The sequence below is a fragment of the Globicephala melas genome, chromosome 2 (genome assembly GCF_963455315.2).
Source record: "Globicephala melas chromosome 2, mGloMel1.2, whole genome shotgun sequence".
Classification (NCBI taxonomy): domain Eukaryota; kingdom Metazoa; phylum Chordata; class Mammalia; order Artiodactyla; family Delphinidae; genus Globicephala; species Globicephala melas.
The window spans coordinates 11,135,386-11,158,708 of record NC_083315.2 but is presented as its reverse complement, the minus strand read 5'-3'; the positions used below and the strand labels follow the sequence as shown (position 1 = coordinate 11,158,708).

At 45.3% G+C, this 23,323-nt stretch overlaps 1 protein-coding gene across 6 annotated transcripts in view; it reads left to right on the top strand.

The window, feature by feature from the left end:
- The window catches only part of KIAA1217 (KIAA1217 ortholog), a 326,826-nt gene that overhangs the window by 289,724 nt on the left and 13,779 nt on the right, over positions 1 to 23,323 (top strand). For 5 of the 6 annotated variants that reach the window (XM_030837164.3, XM_060292855.2, XM_030837160.3 and 2 more), the window contains exons 10-16: positions 3,994 to 4,169; positions 8,108 to 8,238; positions 8,729 to 8,876; positions 11,325 to 11,754; positions 14,113 to 14,296; positions 16,034 to 16,197; positions 16,987 to 17,145. In XM_030837164.3, the coding sequence (XP_030693024.2) occupies positions 3,994 to 4,169; positions 8,108 to 8,238; positions 8,729 to 8,876; positions 11,325 to 11,754; positions 14,113 to 14,296; positions 16,034 to 16,197; positions 16,987 to 17,145 (1,392 nt within the window). The remainder of the gene's footprint in view (positions 1 to 3,993; positions 4,170 to 8,107; positions 8,239 to 8,728; positions 8,877 to 11,324; positions 11,755 to 14,112; positions 14,297 to 16,033; positions 16,198 to 16,986; positions 17,146 to 23,323) is intronic. The other variant, XM_060292912.2, reaches the window with a different exon arrangement.

Below are 23,323 nucleotides of genomic sequence, written 5' to 3'. Positions count from 1 at the left end.
CTCTAGCTGGCTCCAGGAAGCCCCTCTTTCTGGGAAGGAAAATCATACAGCCTGGAACTCGAGGCAGGCCTCTCCTTGCCTCCGCTTTGAGTGGAATAATGTGAGTGTGATCTGACCCTGTTACCAGTTGAATAATTTGAATATCACATGCAGGTGTGTTCTTCTGATACGGCTGTAGACATCTCGGAAATGTTATACCTATGATCCGCAGTTGATTGGACCTGTGGATGCAGAAGCGTGACTGTGGAGGGTGGGCTATAAAGTTACACTCGGATTGTTGATTGCGTGGAGGGTAGGCACCCCACGCCTGCGTTGTTCAAGGGTCAACTGTATTGTCATTCATACCTCAGATATGTGTTGGGTACCTACCGTGTGCCAGAAACTGCTTGTGGCTGGGAATAAAGCAGACATTGCTATGTCGTACTGTGTCTAGCAGATGGCGATTGGAAAATTACTGGGTTGAATTTGAAAGACCCAGTTCTCATGCTGATTCTGCCCCCCCTACAACTGCTGAGTGACTCTTAACAAGTATCCTAACTTCTCAGGGCCTCACTTCTCCCATCTTTCAAATTTTAAGAATTTGAAATATTCTAGCAATAATTTCTGGCTTCATAGCCACTGTCAATATCCACTGCTGATTGGACCATAACTTCATTGGAGCTTGTCTGTGAGACTTGGGCAGGAGGGTTAGGTGCAGAGGGCCGTGCCACACAGCGCATGGCACAGTGACATCATCTGTCTATTCCTGAGCCCTTTTCTTAGACCACAGTGCTCACCCTTAGTGGCACATCAGAATCATCTAAGGGCTTTAAAAAAATTCTCAGTGCCAAGGCTGCACCTCAGACCAGTTAGAATCTTTCGGGGATGGACCTCGGCATCAGTCCTTTTTGGACACATTTAATTGTCTTCTTATTTGTGCCTTACGTATCCATTACCATTCACCCTCAACCCCCAAAGGAAATAGGTCTGTGGGACCTGACACATGGCATTGAACTTGAGCGTACCATTTTGATAACAGCTGATGTTACTGTGTGTGTTTAACAACTGCAGTCAGAGCAAGCCAGGGCACGCGCACTGAGCTCGAGGCATAGCTGAGCCCATGGGTCACCCCACGTTTCTACCATCCGGGAAGGAACTTTGGATACTCCATTGTCTGTTATAACCAACATTATTGCTTAACTCAGTTCACGCGTTCAACAAATATTTATCGAATGCCGGCCACGTGCCAGGCACGTGTGTCCTGGAGACTCCGTGGAGAGCAGAAATTAACCAGGTAGAGGGAGTAGCACATGCACAGTCCCCGTGGCAGAAAGGAGGTTGGGCAATCAGAAGAACTGAAAGGATGGTCCTGTGGCTAGAACAGAGAAAGTGCCGGCTGCACACAGTGCAAGGAGGCTGGCGACGCGGGAAAGTGCCCGCCTGCCCGACGCCTTGTGGGCAGAGCTGTAGCTGCAGAGAGCATGGGGGGAAGCCGCCGTCTGTGCATCGTCTCCAAACGTGTTGCCTTTCAGCAGTAGACTGACTGTTTTTAAGACCTTAATAAAAAGATATTATTAGCAAGAACAGTGTGAGACCACGATCATGAGTCATACAGAGGAGGTAACCCAAGGGCAGCACATTTTTATTTGCTTCCCTCCCAGACAGACCAGCAGGTCCCGCCCCCAGGGTGATGCCCCCTGATAACAACAGGTCATCTGCACCGAGAGCTCGGTTTGTGCCGGGCACGACTGAAAGCACTTTATTGCCTCTCGAAGCTCCATTACCAGTCTGTGAGATAGGAACTATTACTATCCCTTTTTCTGTTTTGGAGAGACACAGGGAGATTAATACATACGAACGCGTTTCGTTCCAAGAGTGCGTTCATAAGTCCAATTTGTTTGTAAGTCCAAGAAAGTTAGCCTAGGTACCCAACTAACACAATCGGCTATATAATACTGTACTATAATAGGTTTATAATACATTTCACACAAATAATACATAAAAAACACCAAAAAAATTACTTTTTTTTTTTTTTTTTTTTTTTGCGGTACGTGGGCCTCTCACTGCTGTGGCCTCTCCCGTTGCGGAGCACAGGCTCCGGACGCGCAGGCTCAGCGGCCATGGCTCACGGGCCCAGCCGCTCCGCGGCATGTGGGATCTTCCCGGACAGGGGCACGAACCCGTGTCCCCTGCATCGGCAGGTGGACGCTCAACCACTGCTCCACCAGGGCAGCCCGAAGAAAACATTTTTTTTTTTCAAAGAAAACATTTTTAATCTTACAGTACAGTACCCTGAGAAGTACAGTAGTCCAGTACAACAGTTGGCATACAGGGGCACGTCCGCATCTTTGAAAGTTCACAACTTGAAGATTTGTGTGTAGGGGACTTACTGTAACATAATCACACTAATTTCCCACTAAGTGGGAAAACTCGGAAGTGAACCCAGGCAGCCTCTCTGGATGGCCACTTACCGTGGTGCCATGTTGATGTTCGAACATGAGGTGGTTTCGCTTGAGTGGTTCGTGTTGAAACGTTTTATTTTATTCAGAGAAAATGGAAGCCGTGATGAGGTTTCAAGTGGGTAGTAGGTAACACGGTCAGATGGTATTTCCGCTCTGTTTGCACAGATGATGGACAGTTGACAGAGGCATCATTATCCCTATGAGGTGATACACAGTGCACGAAACCAGAAAATGAAGAAAACAATAACAGCTAATTGAAATTTCAGGGGAACTTTAGATAATAGAATAGGTATAATATAATTACTGGTTTTGAGGCTGGTTGAATGAACTCACTTGATGCATGTGCTGTCAGAAAATTATCCTGCCCCAGGAAAGCACTTAACGCCTTGTTGGAAACAGGACTCAAGTGTTTGGCTAGATTGTTGTGAAGCGTGGATTCAAACTCACACATCCTATAGTCTGGGGTGAGAAACAAGAGTGCTCTGGAAACTACATGGAAAATTATATGGAAATTGTGGTCTTATGTATGCAAGCAAGCTACGTATAATCCAGGGAAATTAGTTAATTGCCAAGAGCCTTGGGCTCGTCTGGAAATTATCATTGCCACCGTCAACATCAAGTTCTGTGTTTTGGGAGTTTTTTATTTTATTTTTTTATTGAAGTATAGTTGATTTAAAGTGTTGTGCCCATCTCTGCTGTACAGCAAAGCGATTTAAAGTGTTGTGCCCATCTCTGCTGTACAGCAAAGCGACTCAGTTATACACACACACACATTCTTTTTTTAATATATTCTTTTCCATTATGATTTATCACAGGATATTGAATATAGTTCCCTGTGCTATACAGTAGGACCTTGTTGTTTATCCATCCTCTATATAATATTGAATAGTTTACATCTACTAATCCCAAACCCCCAGTCCTTCCCTCGGCCACATCCTCAAGTATTGTGTTTTGATGGTCTGTGATTACAGGGCATTTGGTCCATGGACCCATTAACAAGAGGGACACAGATTCTCTTTTAACTGATACGCTGAAGTAGTCCACACTCTAATCAACTTCCGTTGAGTACTTTTCTGTACCAAACAGTATCTCATTTAATTTTCAGAATAGCCCTGGCAAAGGAAGTGAATCCCCATCCTTAGAGATAAGGAATGTGCCCAAAGTCTCTCAGTGCATCTGGGAGAGGGTGTAGGGTTTGATCCAAAGTCAGCTTGGCTCCACAGCTGGTACTCTTGGCTCTCCCTAGGAAAACACGTCAGTGAGGCTTTACACCCATTACCAGGATGCACTACCAGCGTACAGAAAGGACGCTGTTTTTTTTGGCAGACAGGGACGTGGAAGTCTGGTTGTCAGTTGACTGCTAAAACTTGGACGTTGGCTGAAGCCGCAAGATTATATACGGTCTGTGCTCCCTTCCCTCTCTCACTGAAATAAAGAGAGATTCAGCTGTGGGGCTCTTTATCCAAACCCGCGCCTGGAGCGTGTCAGGCACCCCCGGCACCCCCGTGGCAGCCCTCAGAGCCAACGGAGGGTGGTTTCTTTTGTCCAACAGCTGCAGAACCAGGAGCTGCTGAGGGCGATGATGAGGAAGGCTGAGCAGGAAATCAACAGCAAAGTGATTGAAACGTTGAAGAGACTGGAGGACCCTGTGCAGCGACAGCGGGTCCTGGTGGAACAGGAGAGGCAGAAGTACCTGCACGAGGAGGAAAAGGTTGTCCGGAAGTTGTGGTGAGTGCAGTCCCTTGTTGCGTGCTTAGCTGCTCAACCTGGAAGGCAAGCCTGTCTTTGCCAAGGAGGAGGCCCTTCCTAGACGGTGTTCTGAGCCTCTTTCTTTATTGAGCACCTACTGTGTACAGTTAGAGTTCTGCTGGTTCTGGGTATCCATGGACACTTAGCTAGTGCCCCTCCATCCAGGCCCAGGAAATTCAACAATCCTTGGGAGTCTGAGCTAGTCTCTTTATTTTTCTTTTTAATTATATATATTTTTTGCAGTATGCGGGCCTCTCACTGTTGTGGCCTCTCCCGTTGCGGAGCACAGGCTCCGGACGCGCAGGCTCAGCAGCCATGGCTCACGGGCCCAGCCGCTCCGCGGCATGTGGGATCCTCCCAGACCGGGGCACGAACCCGCGTCCCCTGCATCGGCAGGCAGACTTTCAACCACTGTGCCACTGAGCTAGTCTCTTTGAAGCCGGAGCATCACACTGTTCTATAGGGCGTGGCAATGCCTAAAATTAAGAGGAGCCAGTTGCACAATCCAATGATAAATGGGAAGTCTGCATTTAATCTCAATAAATTAAAACTAATAGCCAAAATAACACAGCGCCAAAGTTATCCTCCTATTATTCGACGGTAGTTAAAATCACAAAAGAAGAATTTAAATGTAAAGTATGTCTGATCCAGAATGAAAGATGCTTCCTTGAATGTTACCGATCTTCTGTGAGGTTCTTATTGAAAGCATCTATCAAGTCCCACTATTGAAATGAGCAGAGTTTTATTACGCCCCCGTCACTGGGGCAGGCCCATCTTTTATGTTAATGTATGTTTTGTTATGCGATGAAGATGTATCATAGAACAATTTCACCTTTTAGTATAATGAATAATCATTTGCGTGGGTTCTTCTAGTGTTGGTATTTTTTTTTTGAGTTTCATAAAGGCTTTTTTTAAATTATTTTTTAAATGTTTTATACAGTTGTTAAAGGTTATACTCCATTTATAGTTATTACAAAATATTGGCTTTATTCCCCATGTTGTGCAGTACATCCTTGTACCCTATCTTTCACCCACTAGTTTGTACCTCTTACTCCCCGACCCTTACGTTCCCCCCTCCCCGCCTCACTGGTAACCACTAGTTTGTTCTCTGTATCTGTGAGTCTGTTTCTTTTCTGTTATATCCACTAGTTAGTTGTATTTTTTAGATTCCACCTGTAAGTGATATCATACAGTACTTGTCTTTCTCTGACTTGTTTCACTTAGCATAATGCCCTCCAAGTCCATCCATGTTGCCGCAAATGGCAAAATTTTCACTCTTTTTTATGGCTGAGTAGTATTCCATTGTATATAGGTAATTCTCTTGTTTCCTGGAAAGCTTAAACCTCCCAAAATGGGACTGTAAGGGAGCAGCTTCCAAATTCTTTTCATGACCAGAATCACCAGAAGCCTACAACACGATGGAGAGTGCTGTGCTCTATCACCTATTTGCCAACCCAATGTGCCTGATTAGAATTAGAATACCCCTCTCAGTAGCAGTCTAGAGGAAGAAATCACTTTGAGTTATTATTTTCCTGAAGAAGAGAATTTGACGACCGTGCATCATCTCAAGAGTAGCCTCTGGGGCTTCCCTGGTGGCGCAGTGGTTGAGAGTCTGCCTGCCGATGCAGGGGACATGGGTTCGTGCCCCGGTCTGGGAAGATCCCACATGCCACGGAGTGGCTGGGCCCATGAGCCATGGCCGCTGGGCCTGCGCGTCTGGACCTGTGCTCCGCAACGGGAGAGGCCACAACAGTGAGAGGCCCGTGTACCGCAAAAAAAAAGAGCAGCCTCTTAATTTTTATTTAGTTCATGCCTTTATAGACAGACAGTTAATCACCCACCATGAGGTAAAAAGGCTATTATTTGTCTGAAACATTTCTGCAACAGCCCGATTGTCTACAACTACATCTCAAGGTTCTTCTTGAAAAGTTCTTTTAAAAAAACATAGCCTTTTAATATTTTTATAGAATTGCCAATTATTTTTCCTTCCAGCTTAATTGAGATGTAATTGTCATACATCACTGTAAGAGTTTAAGTACAGCGTAATGATTTGACTTACACACATCTTGCAACTATGGCCACAGTAAGTTTAGTGAACATCCATCATCTCATAAAGATACAAAATTAAAGAAATAGAAAAAAACATTTTTTCCTTCTGATAAGAACTCAGGATTTCCTCTCTTAACAGCTTTCATATATAACCTACAGCAGTGCTAATTATATTTATCGTGTTGTACATTACACCCCCGAGTACTTATTTATATTATAACTGGAAGTTTGTACTTTTCTCAACCTGCTGCCTACCCGAGCACACTCAAGGCTCTGGCAGTGGACTAGATGTTCGCTTACTGCCACCTAGTGGTTCTTCAAATCAAAGCGCTTTTCCTGTTTCTTTAAGAGGGGTTTTTCTGTTGTTGGACTTACAGGCAAACTGCAAGGATGCACCCCATCTAGGGTGGGGTTATTAATGGGCCGAGGCGACAGGATGTTATTATTGGTGTGTTTGTCTGTTGAAGTAGGAGACCTTAATTTAGTTCTATTGGAACTGGCAGTACCCTAAGAGGTGTGTGTAAGTGTGTGCACACACACCCCAGAAATCAGATCTGTGATCACTTCTTCTCTTTGTAGCCTGGAGAGGACACTCAGTCCTTATTGACAGGACAGTTGGTATAAACCAGAGGTTCTCGGTCAGGGGCAAGTTCGTTCCCCTCCCCTAAGGACATTTAACAGTGCCTGCCGACATTCTTGTTTGTCACAAGTAGGGGAGGTTGCTACTGGCATCTGTCATCAGTGGGTGTTGAATTTTGTCAAAAGCTTTTTCTGCATGTATTGAGATGATCATATGTTTTTATTCTTCAATTTGTTCATGTGGTGTATCACACTGATTGATGTGTGGATACTGAAGAATCCTTGCATCCCTGGGATACATTCCTTGCATCCCTGGGATACATTCCACTTGATCATGGTGTATGATCCTTGTAATGTGCTGTTGGATTCGGTTTGCTAGTATTTTGTTGAGGATTTTTGCGTCTATGTTCATCAGTGACATTGGCCTGTAGTTCTCTTTTTTGTGGTATCTTTGCCTGGATTTGGTAGCAGGGTAATGGTGGCCTCATAGAATGAGTCTGGGAGTGTTCCTTCCTCTGCAATTTTTTGAAACAGTTTCAGGAGGATAGGTGTTAACTCTTCTCTAAACGTTTGATAGAATTCACCTGTGAAGCCATCTGGTCCTGGACTTTTGTTTGTTGGAAGATTTTTAATCACAGATTCAATTTCAGTGCTTGTGATTGGTCTGTTCATATTTTCTGTTTCTTCCTGGTTCAGTCTTGGAAGGTTGTACCTTTGTAAGAATTTGTCCCTCTTTTAGGTTGTCCAGTTTGTCGGCATGCAGTTGCTGCTCCCAGCATCTAGTGTGTCGAGGCCAGGGGCACTGTTAAACATCCTACAGTGCACAGGACAGGCCCCACACACAGAAAAGAATTACCTGAGCCCAAAGGCCAAGTGCCAAGGTTGAGAAGCCGGACCTAAAGCCGTCCGGGCTCCTCCTCCTGCCCCCTCCGTCCCTCTTTCTCCTCTGTCACATCGCAGAGTGCACACACCCTCCCTTAGTTGGCATCAGCAACACTGAAAACGAAGAGGGGGTCCTTGGTCAGACAGGCGGCCAACCTGGGCCTCCCCGTGGACAGCCCCGGGAAAACGGCCTCGCACCTGCCTCATACCACAGCAGAATATCTTAAGCCAAACCAAGCTACTCCTGTACCAGCTGCTTCCGTCGCCTCCGTGGGCGTGGAGGGAGCGGCCAGGACGCGGTGCAGGAGGGGAGGCCAGGCGGTGAGGCTCAGGGGTCCCTCTGCTCCTGCACTGTCCTTATTGAAGGCCCCAGCGTTCACTCCATCTGTGGTTTGCCCTCCCCCCAGTGACCTGGAAGACTTCGTTGAAGATTTAAAGAAGGACTCTGCCTTGGCCAGCCGCGCGGTTACTCTAAAAGACGTGGAAGACGGGGCTTTCCTCCTGCACCAGGTGGGAGAGGCAGTAGCTTCCCTGAAAGGTGAGTGTCCTCCTTGCGGGGGGGAGGAGTCTGAAGCCTGTTTCCTGGGGTGTTTGAAAATCCATCAGACGGTGAAGGATTCATTCATGCACATGGGCAGGTGCTCATCCAACACCTCCGTGTGCCAGGCACTGTTCTGGGCACTTGGGATACATCACTGCCTGTCTTCTGGGAGCTGATACTTTAGTGGTGGCTGTAATATTTAGGACTGAATGACTCTTAAGTACAGTGCACCAGGCACCTGTACCAAATTCATTAAACACAACCCAAGGGGCGCGTGAGCTTATCCCAGACATACAGGCAGGAAATGAGGCCTGGGGCTCTGCCTTGGCCCAGGTCACACTGGGCCCAGCTCGGCCTCAAGGCACGTGAGCTGCCCTGTGGTGGGTGAACCCCGCGCTTCTCAGCCCTGTCCAGAGTTGGGGCTCGGCACAGGGGGCTTGCTGCTCTGGCTTTTTCATACAGCTCACCAGCTGCTCTTGGCCCGCAGGAGAATTTCCAACCTTACAAAACAAGATGCGAGCCATCCTGCGCATAGAAGTGGAGGCCGTGCGGTTTCTGAAGGAGGAGCCGCACAGGCTGGACAGTCTCCTGCAGAGAGTGCGAGGCATGACCGACGCCCTGACCATGCTGCGCAGGTGACCGCGGCTTCCTGGGCTGGTGGGGGGGCGGGGCTGGGGTGAGAACTGATAGTTTGACGCCAGACTTCTTGTTGGTTCTGATCTCACAGCCAGGCAGTCAGCCGTATTTGGACATTGTCTGCTCCAGCCCTGGTGGTGGTAGGTGTCAAGAATATAATAATAAACAGGACCCCTGCCCTTATAAAACTTCCTTTCCCACGTGGGAAACAGACACGACTACCACACATGAACCACTTCCCAGTCTTCCCAGTAGTGGCAGTCCTGAATTTTCCTTTTTTTTTTTAAGTAGAACTTGGAAATTACAAAGATGTTACCCCTTAGATCTTGGACCAGATTTGAGAGCAGGTCACAAGCAGAATATAAATTCTTGGGAGAATTTTAATCACTAATAATCTTTAATCACTATAATCTTTTGATCAGGTTTGTAGGAGAAATATGTGAACTGTGCAGCTGGCTTTAGATGAATTATTAACTATATTCTTGTAACAGTGACGTCAAAAAGAACCTCTTGAGATGCTAAGACTACAGAGCGCACTATAATCACCTGTGTAAGTTCCAGGATGCCAAAAATAATCTGAATTAGAACAACAAGAGGCCTCTTCCTGCAGAGACCTCGTCTGCCTGGGCACAGGAAGAAGTTGTATCCGAATTGCACTTTCTCACAGGTTCCCTCATTTAAAATTGCCAGAGTGAACTTTTCCTTCCCGTAGGATAAAAATATGTTCAAAGAATTCTTAACTAAGCTCTTACCTAAATGTGGTAACCCACCCACAAAGCCTAAAGCAAACCATCCTTATTAAGTGTTTAAAGAGGGAGCAGGCTGGCTGGTAACGTTGCCCACCCTCCCTTCTCTTCCCTGAAAAACAATTTTTAAAAAATTTTAGAGCCAGCACAGATGAAGCTCAGTATTTGTCTTATCTCCATCTAAAAACAGATGGGATTGTGTGTCTTGAATGTTATAGGACTTTGTGTCCCGTAAATGCTCAGTGGTGGGAATGATAGATAAAGCCCGTTAAGTAACTTTAACAATAAAAATAGAAGAAACATTAGCTGCTCATCACAGGCCTTTATACTATTGATCTTTCCTTGGTATCTTCCCGGTATAACATGCTGTACGCAGCACTGTGGAAGACACAAGAAGGAAGGTAGGAATATGCACGACCCCAAGGACAGGCACATGTCCTGGTGCCTGATAGAGAAGACAGAGCGGGTGACAGTCACAGTTCAGAGCAACTTAGCGGCTTGGGAAGATGCTGAAGGGATTTGGTACATGCTGAATTTGAGGTGCTGGAAGGATAGCAAAACAGAGCTGCCCATGAGGCACTTAGAGTTAAGGGAGTCCCTGCCTAACTCGGAGGGAGGAGAGGTTTAGAGTTGGAAGTCGCCTTCATGAAGGTGATTACTGAAAATGGAAGCAATGCCTATGATAGAATGAGAAGGAAAGGAGGAAAGAGACCCTTAGGGATTTGGGATTGAAGGGACGGGGTAGGTAAAGAGCAAAAGAAACAAGTGAGTAGAAGAGGAGAGTCGTAGAAAGCAATGTCTTCTTTCCAATCAAAAAAAAAAGCATTTTGCTAAGAAGGGAATGAGGGACTAATTAAAAATTATGGGTCGAGTGCCATGTGTGACAGAGTCTTACATGTAACTACATTGATCGTAGCACCGAGCCCCGAGGAAGACATTGAACAGCACTGTCACCGTCACTATTATAATCTCCAGAAAAGTATCTGAGGCTCACAGAGGTGAAGTTCCCGGCCTTGCAGAGCTAGAACAGGGCAGAACCGATACTCAAACACAAGTCTGTCTGACCCCGAAGGTCATGTCTTTGCCGCTGGACCATGGGTGGAGGTGGACAGACAGAATCAATGACCCCGCCCCCCAAGCAGAGGAGGACTAACCCGGCGGTTAGATTCGAAGTCACTCGTGATGTTGCAGAAAGGCTGCCCAAGTCCGGGTGGGGCAGCCAGATGGCACCAGGCTGAGCTGTAGGAAGAGCAAAGCAAAGGGAACTGGCATATAAACCACCTCCCAAGACGTGGAGCAGTGAAAGGAGGAGAGAATGGAGGGTTTAGGAAGCTTTGGGTTAGAACCGAGCATCTAGGAGAGCTGCCCAGGCCTGGATCGGGTGCAGGAGTTACTGTTAGAATCGTGTGTCCACTTGATGTCACCACCCCCCAGTCTGGACACGACAGTGCACGTGGAAAGGGGAAGACAGACCATGTCCTGAGGGAAAAAGTAGGCAAGCAGCAGCCGGAGATAACGAGGAGGCAGTTAGGTTGCTATGGGAACCCTCAACTCTAAGCTGCTACTCCGGGTTTTAGAATCTTAACTTTGCAACACAGTCGTGCCTGGCTTTGGGATGACACAGCACTCAAGCATACCATACAACTAAAATGCACATTACCTAGTTCACCAGTTCATGCTGCTGTGCGTGGTTTCTCCCAGGCATGTCACTGATGGGCTCTTGAAAGGCACAGATGCAGCCCAGGCAGCACAGTATGTCGTGATGGAAAAGGCCACGGCCGCAGAAGTCCTGAAGGCCCAGGAGGAGGCTCCCCGCGCCTCGGGCCAGCCCCTCCCCGGTGCGGGCGTCCCCGGCGACGTGAAGTCGGAAGTGGTGCCCTTGACGGTTCACCACGCTCAGAGCTCTCCTGTGGTCATCCAGCCGTCCCAGCTCTCCTCCGCGCTGCTGAACCCTGCCCAGCACTTGCCAGGGGGGCCCGGGCCTCACCCGGCCAGCCCTCCCGCTGTCACACAGGAGGTGACCTCAGCTCTGCAGTCCCCGCAGATGCCCGGGAATGGTTCCTCCGTGCAGAGCCTGTTCATGGACGAAATCCACAGTGTGAGTGCCAAGAACAGGGCAGTGTCTATCGAGGTAGAGTCCTATTTCCATTTTTCGTAATTCCATAAAGGAGGAAAGGATGTGGTCCTTTCCTTCCAAGAGTGTGTACAGTCTGGTTGTGGAGATAATGCATATGTGTATCAAAGATATATTTTTATCAAAAATATATATCTTTCTATTTTATATACATATCGGTTTTTTTAAACTGTAAATGGGTTTCAATGGCCAGGTTGAGAGAGAGGCCATCAGATTTCAGACAAGGCTTAGGCGCCCGACCTGTAGGAAGGTGAGGCAGTGGTGTGCGGCTAAGTGTTGCACAACCGGCATTCTGATGGGAGAAGCCTCCTTTGTAGTGTCTGCCAGTTTCTGTGGTGCAGAGACTCCCACCATTGCTGATATCAGTGACCATGCTGGTGGGAAGAAGGGTAACACTCAGCCCTCCCGAGCCAGTGTGAGCTGGGGAGGGTTTGCCAGTGACCTTGAAGATGAAGTAGAATCTGGGTAAGCAGAGGGTGGTAAGAACATTCTAGGATAGCGGGATCCTGGGGCAAAGGCTGGACCTTGGATAAACCAGTTTAAGTGGAACAAGAAAGGAGACAAGGCTGGCAGAACAGGCTGGAAGCTGGTTTGGGGCAGCTGACTCACCATCCCCATGGGGCCAAGGTTCATTTCATGGGTATCAGAGAAATGCTGTAGCTTGGACCAGTGATAAAAAAAAATGGCATCTTCAGAAAATTAATCTGGAAACAATAGGCAGAATAGATTAAGGTAGTGGGTCTCAGAAGGAAGGAGAAAGAAGGTCTCAAGGTCACATAATGTAGAGAGAAAACTTGCTGTGTTCTTAAATATTCTTTTCAAGAGCTGGTATAGGTGCTCAAGCAGCACATTGTGTTTCCCTGGCTCTCTCCTTCCTCTTCCCTAAAATGTTCCCTCCACTCATCACTGTGTCCTTAGCCACCTGGTCCTAAGCATTCCTGCCTCTCTTGCAAGTCAGCAGCAGATAACTCTGGTTTCAGGAGGAGATGGACCTCTTAAAACCACTAAGGCCACAGTCATGGCCACTGGGCCTCTGAATACTAGGTAGCTCCCCTCTGCTCCAGTCAGTGGCTGTGCCCCCTAATCCAAGTTAGCTGCTTACAGAATGCATAAGATGGGGTGGAGTGTGATTGGCTGATGATGATTCTGCCTATCAGAGTCAGGGAGGGGACCAAAAACATATTTCCTCCTGAAAATTAGTGGATTTACCACTTCAAACATCTCTACATTTAAAGGATGTCAGTAGGATGATTCTTTTATTGAAAAAATGTCTATTGAGAACCCACTAGGCATAGTTACCATTGTTACGTGTATATTTTAAGTAAGTTTTGATGGCACACTTACAAGTCATCTCTGAAATGCTCTGATCCACGATTAGGAGGCCTGAGTCTTCCTGACAGCTCTGCTACGGCGCTTCATCCACTCCAAAGATGTTACTGAGTCCTAGTATGTGCCAGGCCTTCATAGGCTCTGGGGTTGGCAGTGAACAGAAGGGACCAAGCCCAGGCTCTGGTGATAAGAAGTGCTACGAAGGAAAACTAGAGGAGGATAAGGATGGTGACAGTGGTGGCTGTTACTCATAGCGAGTGAATCTCGGGCAGATCCTTCGTCTCACTGGGCCCCAGTGTTCTCGCGTGTAAAATAGATTGATTCCGTGATCTCCTGGGTCTTCTCCAACCCTGACATTATGGGGTTCCACTAATCCTGGTGCTCATTTCCACTCTGTCCTCCTGGAATGATTAATGTGGCATCTCAAAATCACAGGAAAATGCTCTTTTAAAAAATGTACGGGTATTTAAAAATGCATTTTATATATTTCTCCCTCCTGTAGAACCTGATGGAGCTTAGAGATATCTCAATAGCCCCTCATTTTGTAAACAGGAGAATGTGACCCAGAAGATCATATAGCAATTCTTTGACAGCAGTGGAACTAAGACATAGGATTAGTGAGTGTTTTGGTGTTTGTTTCTGTTTCTTTGAACATCTCCTCTACAACGAAAACTCAGTGTAGAAAAACGAAACCTTAGTTATGGGATACATGCCTTTGAATGCATATATCCCTGTGTCCCTGCCGTGAGTGCTGGCGAGTATGTAGTAAGTGCTCAGTAATAAGTGAATGAATGAATGGTTGGGTTTCTGAGCGCGCCTCTCTGTGAATGAATACCACTTGGGCTTCAGTGGCAGCCCGTTTAAAACATGTAGCAGACAGCACAAGGGTCAGGTTTGTCTGATGTGCAGAAGTGTCTCTGGACACAGAAACCAGAGCATCACTTTACCAACACTTCAACTGTGTTATACTTCCTCCCACCCCGACATGCAATCTCAAAACTTTCTTTACTTGCTGTTGTCCTTCAGAAAGCAGAAAGGAAATGGGAAGAGAAAAGGCAAAATCTGGACCACTATAACGGAAAAGAGTTTGAGAAGCTCCTAGAAGAAGCCCAGGCCAATATTATGAAGTCAATTCCAAACCTGGAGATGCCGCCAGCCTCGGGCCCACAGCCAAAGGGCGATGCTCCAGTGGACAAGCTAGAACCTTCAGGTAAGGCGCTCCCAGAGCTTTGTGAGCTGCTCACCCTCGGGTCAGCGCGGTGCCGCCCACATAGGCACAGTCTCTCACTTCCTAAAAACCTCATCAATTAAAAGAAGAAAATTAATTGGAGAAGCAAGCCCCAGGTGTCCCTAGAGCCTCCCTACTAGTTTTTGTTGTTTTATTGACTACTACTTTTTAGTTATAAACATAATAGGGAAACTGTGTTCTGCGTTAGGGATCTAGAACAATGCTCACTAAGGAAGAATGTAGCTCCCCAGTTTCTGCCTTTCCTACGAATTTATGACCCTTCACAGCACCAGCTGGGAGAATATGAGACCTGCGTTTAAATTGAGAGGTTTTCTTAGAAAACGTCGGCTTTTATAGGGATATTAGATCACAAGGAGAAATCGCATTTTTTAAATCAAAATTATTAGATGGTATATTTAACCAGCCGAAACTATGGAAATTAAGCATCAGTGTGTCAATAATAATACAAAAAAGCTGTTAAAAAACTTAACCTGCTAAATCTTCAACCAATTACAAACTGTGTGCCTTATTCTCATCTTAAAATTACGGACAGTGTATCTCAAGTTGGTCAAAGAGGGAGCCCTTGTCATTACACATGAGAGGGAGACCAGAGCCCATCAGCCTGTGCCCGTCCCCAGAGGCAGCCATCCCGAGGCCAAGCTGCTGGCCTAGGACAAGACACGTCCCAGTGGTGCTGGTGCCCTGTGACCTGGCACCCTCTACATAAGACAGGGACCGCCCACTACAGATAATCACTGGCTTGTCACCCTGATGACTTAGCCAAATCTTCATTACAACTTTCAGCAGGAAGTCCTCAAGCACCTCCTCTAAACAACTCTGTTTCAGTTGCTCAGAAAAGACACACACACTCCTGGGAGGCCAGGCAGGCCTGTGTGTCCCCAGAGTTGGGACAGAGGCCAGCTGGAAGCTCTGATCCCGAATTTCTTGTTTTACCACTTTTGTAAGCTCTTAGAGTGTTGGTAAAGGGCAGGAGTGAAGCTCTTTCCATTTTGAGAGAGAAATGCCTTTTGGGGGGCATTTTTCTGGGGAAAGCTCAGCAGACAGCTTCATCTCCCAACCTTTGGTGTCAATACTGATTTGTAATTCTCTCATTTCTGCATTTGCTGCCTCCTTTTCTTAGCAGAGAACCTTTTCTAACCACATAACCGTGACCAAAACGATCCACTTTCTCCCTGACTTGTCCACTGACACCTTCTGCCTCTGGCTCTTCCTGGGCCAGATTCTACTCTAACCTCCTCTCCATGAATCCTTCCTGCCAACACTGCTTTCCAGACTCAGGGATGAAGGCTCTGCAAGCCATGCAGGGAGCTCTGACCCTTCATCTCTCCAAGTAACACTCAACTTTTTGGGGTAACAAGAGATTTGTTTAATAATAATAGGTAATACTTGCATAGCATTTACTATAAGCCAAGCACTCTTCTAAATGCTTTATGTATATCAAGCCCATTTGATCTTCACAACACCCTGGTGGAGATGATATTATTAGAATACGCGTTTAACAGATGGGAAAACTGAGGCAGAGAGAGGTTAATTAACTTGTGCAGGGCCTTTCTGCTTCAGGGCCTGTATTTTCAGTTATTGCACTATGAAGAGAATAGAGAAATTTTTCAGTCAGATTGCATCAAGTTTCTAGAAATACATTGGACTTTCTGGATGTTATCTTGAAAGATGATTTTGCAATGACACACTGTTTTCCAGAAGACCCTCCAAATTCAGAACAGGACTTGGACAAGCTGGGGGCTAAGTCCCCGCCTCGTCCTCCCCCACCTCCACGGAGGAGCTACCTGCCAGGATCGGGGCTCACCACCACGAGGTCCGGCGATGTGGTCTACACCAGCAGGAAGGAGAGTGCCACCACAAAGGTCTGATGGGTGAAGCCCTGGTAAACTGTCTCTGGGTTCAGATGCTGCCCGTAGACAAAGTCTTCTCTGCTCTCATTTAGAACATAAAAAGTAGTGAGGCAGAGAAGAGAAGTAGAGAATAAACTAGGTCTCCAAGGAAGTGCCGTTGGACTAGGCGGCACTGTGTTCCAAGGTGACACTGAACTAGGCTCTCAGGCACCTTTAAGACATGTGTAAGGAATGACCATTGCACGAAATTGCACAGATGGGAAAATGTCAGCCAGTGCTCTAGGACTAGACTGAGCACCAGGAGTTGTATCCTTCCTTGACTTTTAACTGTATGTGAAATGCAAATCACCAGCTACTTCCCCAGCAAAGCACACTGAGATTGAAAACGGGGGCCTGAGGGGCGAGCCAAAGGAAGATCATCTTACAGAGGTAACTGAGATTAGCTAACATAGCTGTGGGAGTCTTCAGAAAGAGGTTCAGAGAGCTTTAACTTCCACTTAACCTGGCAAGTTGTGTCATGTATGTTCAATGTAAAATACAATTTCCAAGGAGGGCCTTTCTTAAAGGCACTGAAGTTACAGTCTTATTATAATTCTTCAATCCGTTTGCCAGAATGACACCTTGGGCAAAGAAAAACCCAAACTAAATGCAAGTAGACAAAGCAGCCTTTCAGCTTGATTTGAAGAGCCAGGAAGCCAGTGCACCAGGCAGTGAGAGAACGTGTATTCTTTTGCGATCTGTCCCTCTTTTGCCAGCACCTGGGGGTGTTAAGCCAGTATCTGTGGTTTGACTCTTTCTCAGGCAAGCAGTGAAGATGCTGGACCAAGCCTGCAGGCTAGAGCCACAAAGTGTCCAGCAGAGGAGCCTGCTTCAGCCTGGGCCCCGTCACCACCACCTGTCACTTCCTCCTTAAAGGATGAGGAGGAAGAAGAAGGAGACAAAATCATGGCAGAACTCCAGGTATGTGGATGCGGTAACTGACGTGGCCGCCTGCCCTTCCCATCTGGGATTCTGGTTGTGTCTGACACCAGTTCATTAGCTAGAGAGGGCTGGGGAAGAGCCCCATGCCCCTGGGCCATGTAAGCTGCATCTCTGGCCTTGGCCTCCACTTTTCCAAGGTGGCACTGAACTAGGCTCTCAGGCACCTTTATGACATGTGTAAGGAATGACCATTGCACAAAACAACTCAGAAAGTTTATACCAAAAAATCAATCCCAAGCTTTCCTAGCTCTGGCTGCTAGGATTGCCTTTCCTTTCCTTTCTTTCAGTGTGAAAATAGTCCCTGCTTCATTTTAAAAGCACTTAAGATGGGGATTAGAAATACCAGCCATTGTCCTGTCTTCCCAAGGACTGAGTAAAGCCCCCTTCAAGGGGTGTCCCCTTCTTTGGCTTTAATTCTTAGAATGACAGGCCTGGAATCATGTGGCCCGTCTGTCCTCCATACCAAGTTTCCAGTCAGTGTCAATGTCATCTTTTCAGGGATTCCAAAAAGCTTAATAATTTTGTTTCCCATCTTCTTTGTTCTATTTGAGAAATGATACTTTACTTTTAGATTTTTATGTGTTAATTGCCACAGTCTACTCCTAGGACTAAGGAGGGGGTACAGGGCTACACCCAAAGCTCATCCCACATTCAGATCATGGTGTGAATCTGCCCTCGGTGTACATTCTAAGAACTCGTCTAATCAGTCATAAAACACAATTCTTGGACGACAGTCTGTTCATAAAGTATTTCATTTTGATCCATGAGTTAACGTAGGATATTTTGCCAATTTGATGGTCAGGTCACGACCTCCTTCGGGCTCCAGCACATGTTCACTAAGGTACCGATGATTTTGTCTAAGGTACCGATGATTTTGTGCAGGCCCAGGGATCTGCCTTCTTCATTTGGAGGAGGGAGAACATTCTGACCATGTCACTTCCACCTCAACTCTTCTGCTCTGCTTCCCATGGAAGTAATTGCCAACATTAAGCACCTTGGGTTTTCCAGGGAAAACAGGGCTGCTGGTTTACTTGTCACATGCGTGAGCCCTGTCCAGCCCCATTAAAACTCAGACTGGCCTGAGACATCCCCTCCATCACACAGTTTGCTTACAGGTTTTTAGATTGGTCAGAGAATTTCATTCTTAGGAACCATAGATTTATAAAGTTACTGACTCATGGAACAGTTGAGAGCATGGAGGCCTCCATCAGTTATCCACTGAGGGCCCTCTGACTAAGACACTGGTATGTCAGGGCTACATGTTGCTGGGCATTGGTGCTTCTCCTAAGATGTGTAGGCAGATGCTGGGGCCATTCATTGTAGCATTTGCCCCCAAATTATGGTATAAGTAACAAATATGGAGGGAGAAAGAACAAGATAGTGGAGTAGAAGGACGTTAGCTCACTTCACAAAAACACCAAAGTCACAACTGACTGGTGAACAACCATCAACAAAAGAGAGTGGAACCTACCAAAAAAAGATATACTACATCCAAAGATAAAGAAGAAGCCACAACGAGACAGTAGGAGGGGCACAATCACAACAAAGTCAAATCCCATACCCACTCAGTGGGCGACACACAAACTGGAAAATAATTATAGTGCAGAGGGTCTCCCACAAAAGTGAGAGTTCTGAGTCCCACATCAGGCTCCCCAGCCTGGGGGTCTAGAATTGGGAGGAGGAGATCCCAGAGCATTTGGCTTTGAAGGCCAGTGGGGCTTGGTCGCAGGAGCTCCACAGGACTGGGGGAAATGGAAACTTCATTCTTGGAGGGCGCACACAAGGTCTTGTGCCCTCTGGAACCCAGGGAGAAAGCAGTGACTTCATAGGAGCCTGGGCCAGACCTACCTGCTAGTCTTGGAGGGTCTCCTGGAGAGGTTGGGGGGTGGCTGTGGCTCACTGTGGGGTCAAAGACACTGGTGGGGGCATACTGGGAAGGACTCGTTGGTGTGAGCTCCCTGGGAGGCTTCCATTTTTACCTGCCCCACCTGACAGCCTGTAGGCTCCAGTGCTGGGACACCTCACGCCAAACAACCAACAGGGTGGGAACACAGCCCTAGCCCAAAGCCACCTCTAAACACACCCCCTTGACACGGCCCTGCCCACCAGAGAGACAAGATGCAGCTCCACCTACCAGTGGGCAGGAAGCAGCCCCTCCCACCAGGAAGCCTGCACAAGCCTCTGAGGCCTCATCCACCAGGGGGCAGAGACCAGAAGCAATGGGAAGTACAACCCTGCAGCCTGTGGACAGAAACCACAATCACAGAAAGTTAGACAAAATGAGACAGCAGAGGAATATGTTCCAGGCGAAGGAACAAGATAAAACCCCAGAAAAACAACTAAGTGAGGGGGAGATAGATAGGCAATCTACCCAAAAAAGAATTTGGAGTATTGATAGTAAAGATGATCCAAGATCTTGGAAAAAGAATGGAGGTACAGACTGAGAAGATGCAAGAAATGTTTAACAAAGAGCTAGAAGATACAAAGAAGAAACAGAGATGAACAATACAATAACTGAAATGAAAAATACACTAGAAAGAATCAATAACAGAATAAATGAGACAGAAGAATGGATAAGTGAGCTGGAAGACAGAATGGTGGAAATCAGTGCTGCAGAATAGAATAAAGAATGAAATGAAGACAGTTTCAGAGACCTCTGGGAACATTAGGTGCACCAACATTTGCATTATAGGGGGCCCTGAAGGAGGAGAGAGAGAAAGGGCCCGAGAAAATATTTGAAGAGATAATAGCTAAAACCCTCCCTAACATGGGAAAGGAAACAGTCACCCAAGTCCAGGAAGCACAGAGTCCCAGGCAGGATAAACCCAAGGAGGAGCACACCAAGACACATATTAATCAAACTGAAAAAAAGACAGAGAAAATACTAAAAGCAACAAGTAACATACAATGGAATCCCCATAAGGTCATAAACTGATCTTTCAGCAGAAACTCAGCAGGCTATAAAGAAGTGGCATGATATATCAATAGTGATGAAAGGGAAAAACCTACAACCAAGATTACTCTACCCAGCAAGGCTGACAGAGAAATCAAAACTTTACAGACAAGCAAAAGCTAAGAGAATTCAGCACCACTAGACCAGCTTTGTAACAAATGCTAAATGAACTTCTCTAGGTGAAAAAGAAAAGGCCACAACTAGAAACAAGAAAATTACAAATGGGAAAGCTCACCAGTAAAGGCAGGAAATCATTCACACACAAATGTGATATCAAAACCAGCAGTCGTGAGAAGAGGAGAGTACAAGTGCAGGATACTAGAAATACATTTGAAATTAAAAGACAACTTAAAAACACTCATATATATTATACAGACTGCTATATCAAAACCTCATAGTAACCGCAAACTGAAAATCTACAATACACACAAAAAAGAAAAAGGAATCTAAACACAACGCTAAAGTTAGTCATCAAATCACAAGAGAACAAAAGGGAGGGAAGAAAAGAGACCTACAAAAACAAATCCAAAACAATTAACAAAATGACAGTAAGAATATACATATCTATAATGACCTTACATGTAAACAAATTAAATGCTCCAAACAAAAGATACAGACTGGCTGAATGGATACAAAAACAAGACCCTTCTATATGTTGTCTGCAAGAGACCCACTTCAGATCTAGGGACACATACAGACTGAGACTGAGGGGATGGAAAAAGGTATTCCATGGAAATGGAAATCAAAAGAAAGCTGGAGTAGCAATTCTCATATCAGACAAAATAGACTTTAAAGGACTGTTATAAGAGACAAAGAAGGACACTACATAATGATCAAGGGATCAATCCAAGAAAATATAACAATTGTAAATATATATGCACACAACATAGGAGCATCTCAATAGATAAGGCAAATGCTAACAGCCATAAAAGGAGAATTCAGCAGTAACACAATAATAGTGGGGGACTTTAACACCCTACTTACAGCAATGGACAGATCATCCAGACAGAAAATCAATAAGGACACACAAGCCTTAAATGACACATTAGAGCAGATGGACTTAATTGGTATTTATAGAGCATTCCATTCAAAAGCAGCAGAATACACATTCTTTTCAAGTGCATGCAGAACATTTTCCAGGATCACACACTGGACCACAAAGCAAGCCTCGGTAAATTTAAGCAAATTGAAATTGTATCAAGCATCTTTTCTGACCACAGTGCTATGAGATTAGAAATCAACTACAAGGAAAAGAAAAAAAACCACAAACATGCGGAGGCCAAACAATATGCTACTAAACAACCAATGGATCACTGAAGAAATCAGAGGAAATCAAAAAATACCTAGAAAAAACAACCCAATCCAAAAATGGGCAGAAGACCTAAATAGACATTTCTCTGAAGAAGATATACAGACTGCCAACAGACACATGAAAGAATGCTCAACATCATTAATCATTAGAGAAATGCTACAAATGAAAACTACAAAAATTCAAAACTACAATGAAATATCATCTCACACCAGTCAGAATGGCCATCATCAAAAAATCTAGAAACAGTAAATGCTGGAGAGGGTGTGAAGAAAAGGGAACCCTCTTGCACTGTTGGTGGGAATGTAAATTGATACCACCACTATGGAGAACAGTATGGAGATTCCTTAAAAAGCTGAAAATAGAACTACCATATGACCCAGCAATCCCACTACTGGGCATACACCCTGAGAAAACCATAATTCAAAAAGAGTCACATACCACAATGTTCATTGCAGCTCTATTTACAGTAGCCAGGACATGGAAGCAACCTAAGTGTCCATTGACAGATGAATGGATAAAGAAGATGTGGCACATATATACAATGGAATATTAGTCATAAAAAGAAACGAAATTGTTATTTGTAGTGAGGTTGGTGGACCTAGAGTCTGTCATACAGAGTGTAGTAAGTCATAAAGAGAAAGACAAATCTTTAACACATACATATGGAATCTAAAAAAAAAAAAGGAATGAAGAACCTAGGGGTAGGACGAGAATAAAGACACAGACCTACTAGAGAATGGACTTGAGGACACGGGGAGGGGGAAGGGTAAGCTGGGACAAAGTGAGTTTCATGGACATATATACACTACCAAATGTAAAACCTATAGCTAGTGGGAAGCAGCCGCATAGCACAGGGAGATCAGCTAGGTGCTTTGTGACCACCTAGAGGGGTGGGATAGGGAGGGTGGGAGGGAGGGAGATGCAAGAGGGAAGAGATAAGGGGATATATGTATATGTATAGCTGATTCACTTTGTTATAAAGCAGAAACTAACACACCATTGTAAAGCAATTACACTCCAATAAAGATGTTTTTAAAAAAATACCTAGAGACATGAAAATGAAAACAGGACAATGCAAAACCTATGAGACATAGCAAAAGCAGTTCAAAGGGGAAGTATATAGCAATATAATCTTACCTCAGGAAACAAAACTCTCAGACAACATAATCTTACACCTAAAACAACTAGAGAAAGAACAGACAAAACCCAAAGTTAGTAGAAGGAAAAAAAATCATAAAAAATCAGAGCAGAAATAAATGAAATAGAGACAAAGAAAGCAATAGAAAAGATCAATGACACTAAAAGTTGGTTCTCTGAAAAGATAAACAAAATTGATAAACCTTTAGCCAGACTCATCAAGAAAAAAAGGGAGAGGGCTCAAACCAACAAAATTAGAAGTGAAAAAGGAGAAGTTACAACAGAAACCACAGAAATACAAAGGATAATAAGAGATTACTACAAGCAACTATATGCCAATAAAATGGACAACCTAGAAGAAATGAACAAATTCTTAGAAAGGTACAATCTCCCAAGACTGAACCAGGAAGAAATAGAAAATATGAACAGACCAGTCACAAGTACTGAAATTGAAACTGTGATTTAAAAACTCCCAACACACAAAAATCCAGGACCAGATGGCTTCACAGGCAAATTCTATCAAACATTTAGAGAAGAGTTAACACCTGTCCTTCTCAAACTATTCCAAAAGATTGCAGAGGAAGGAATGCTCCCAAACTCGTTCTTTGTGGCCACTATCACCCTGATACCAAAACCAGACAAAGATATCACAAAAAGAGAAAATTACAGGCCAATATCACTGATGAATATAGACGCAAAAATCCTCAACAGAATACTAGCAGACCAAATACGACAATGCATTAAAAGGATCATAC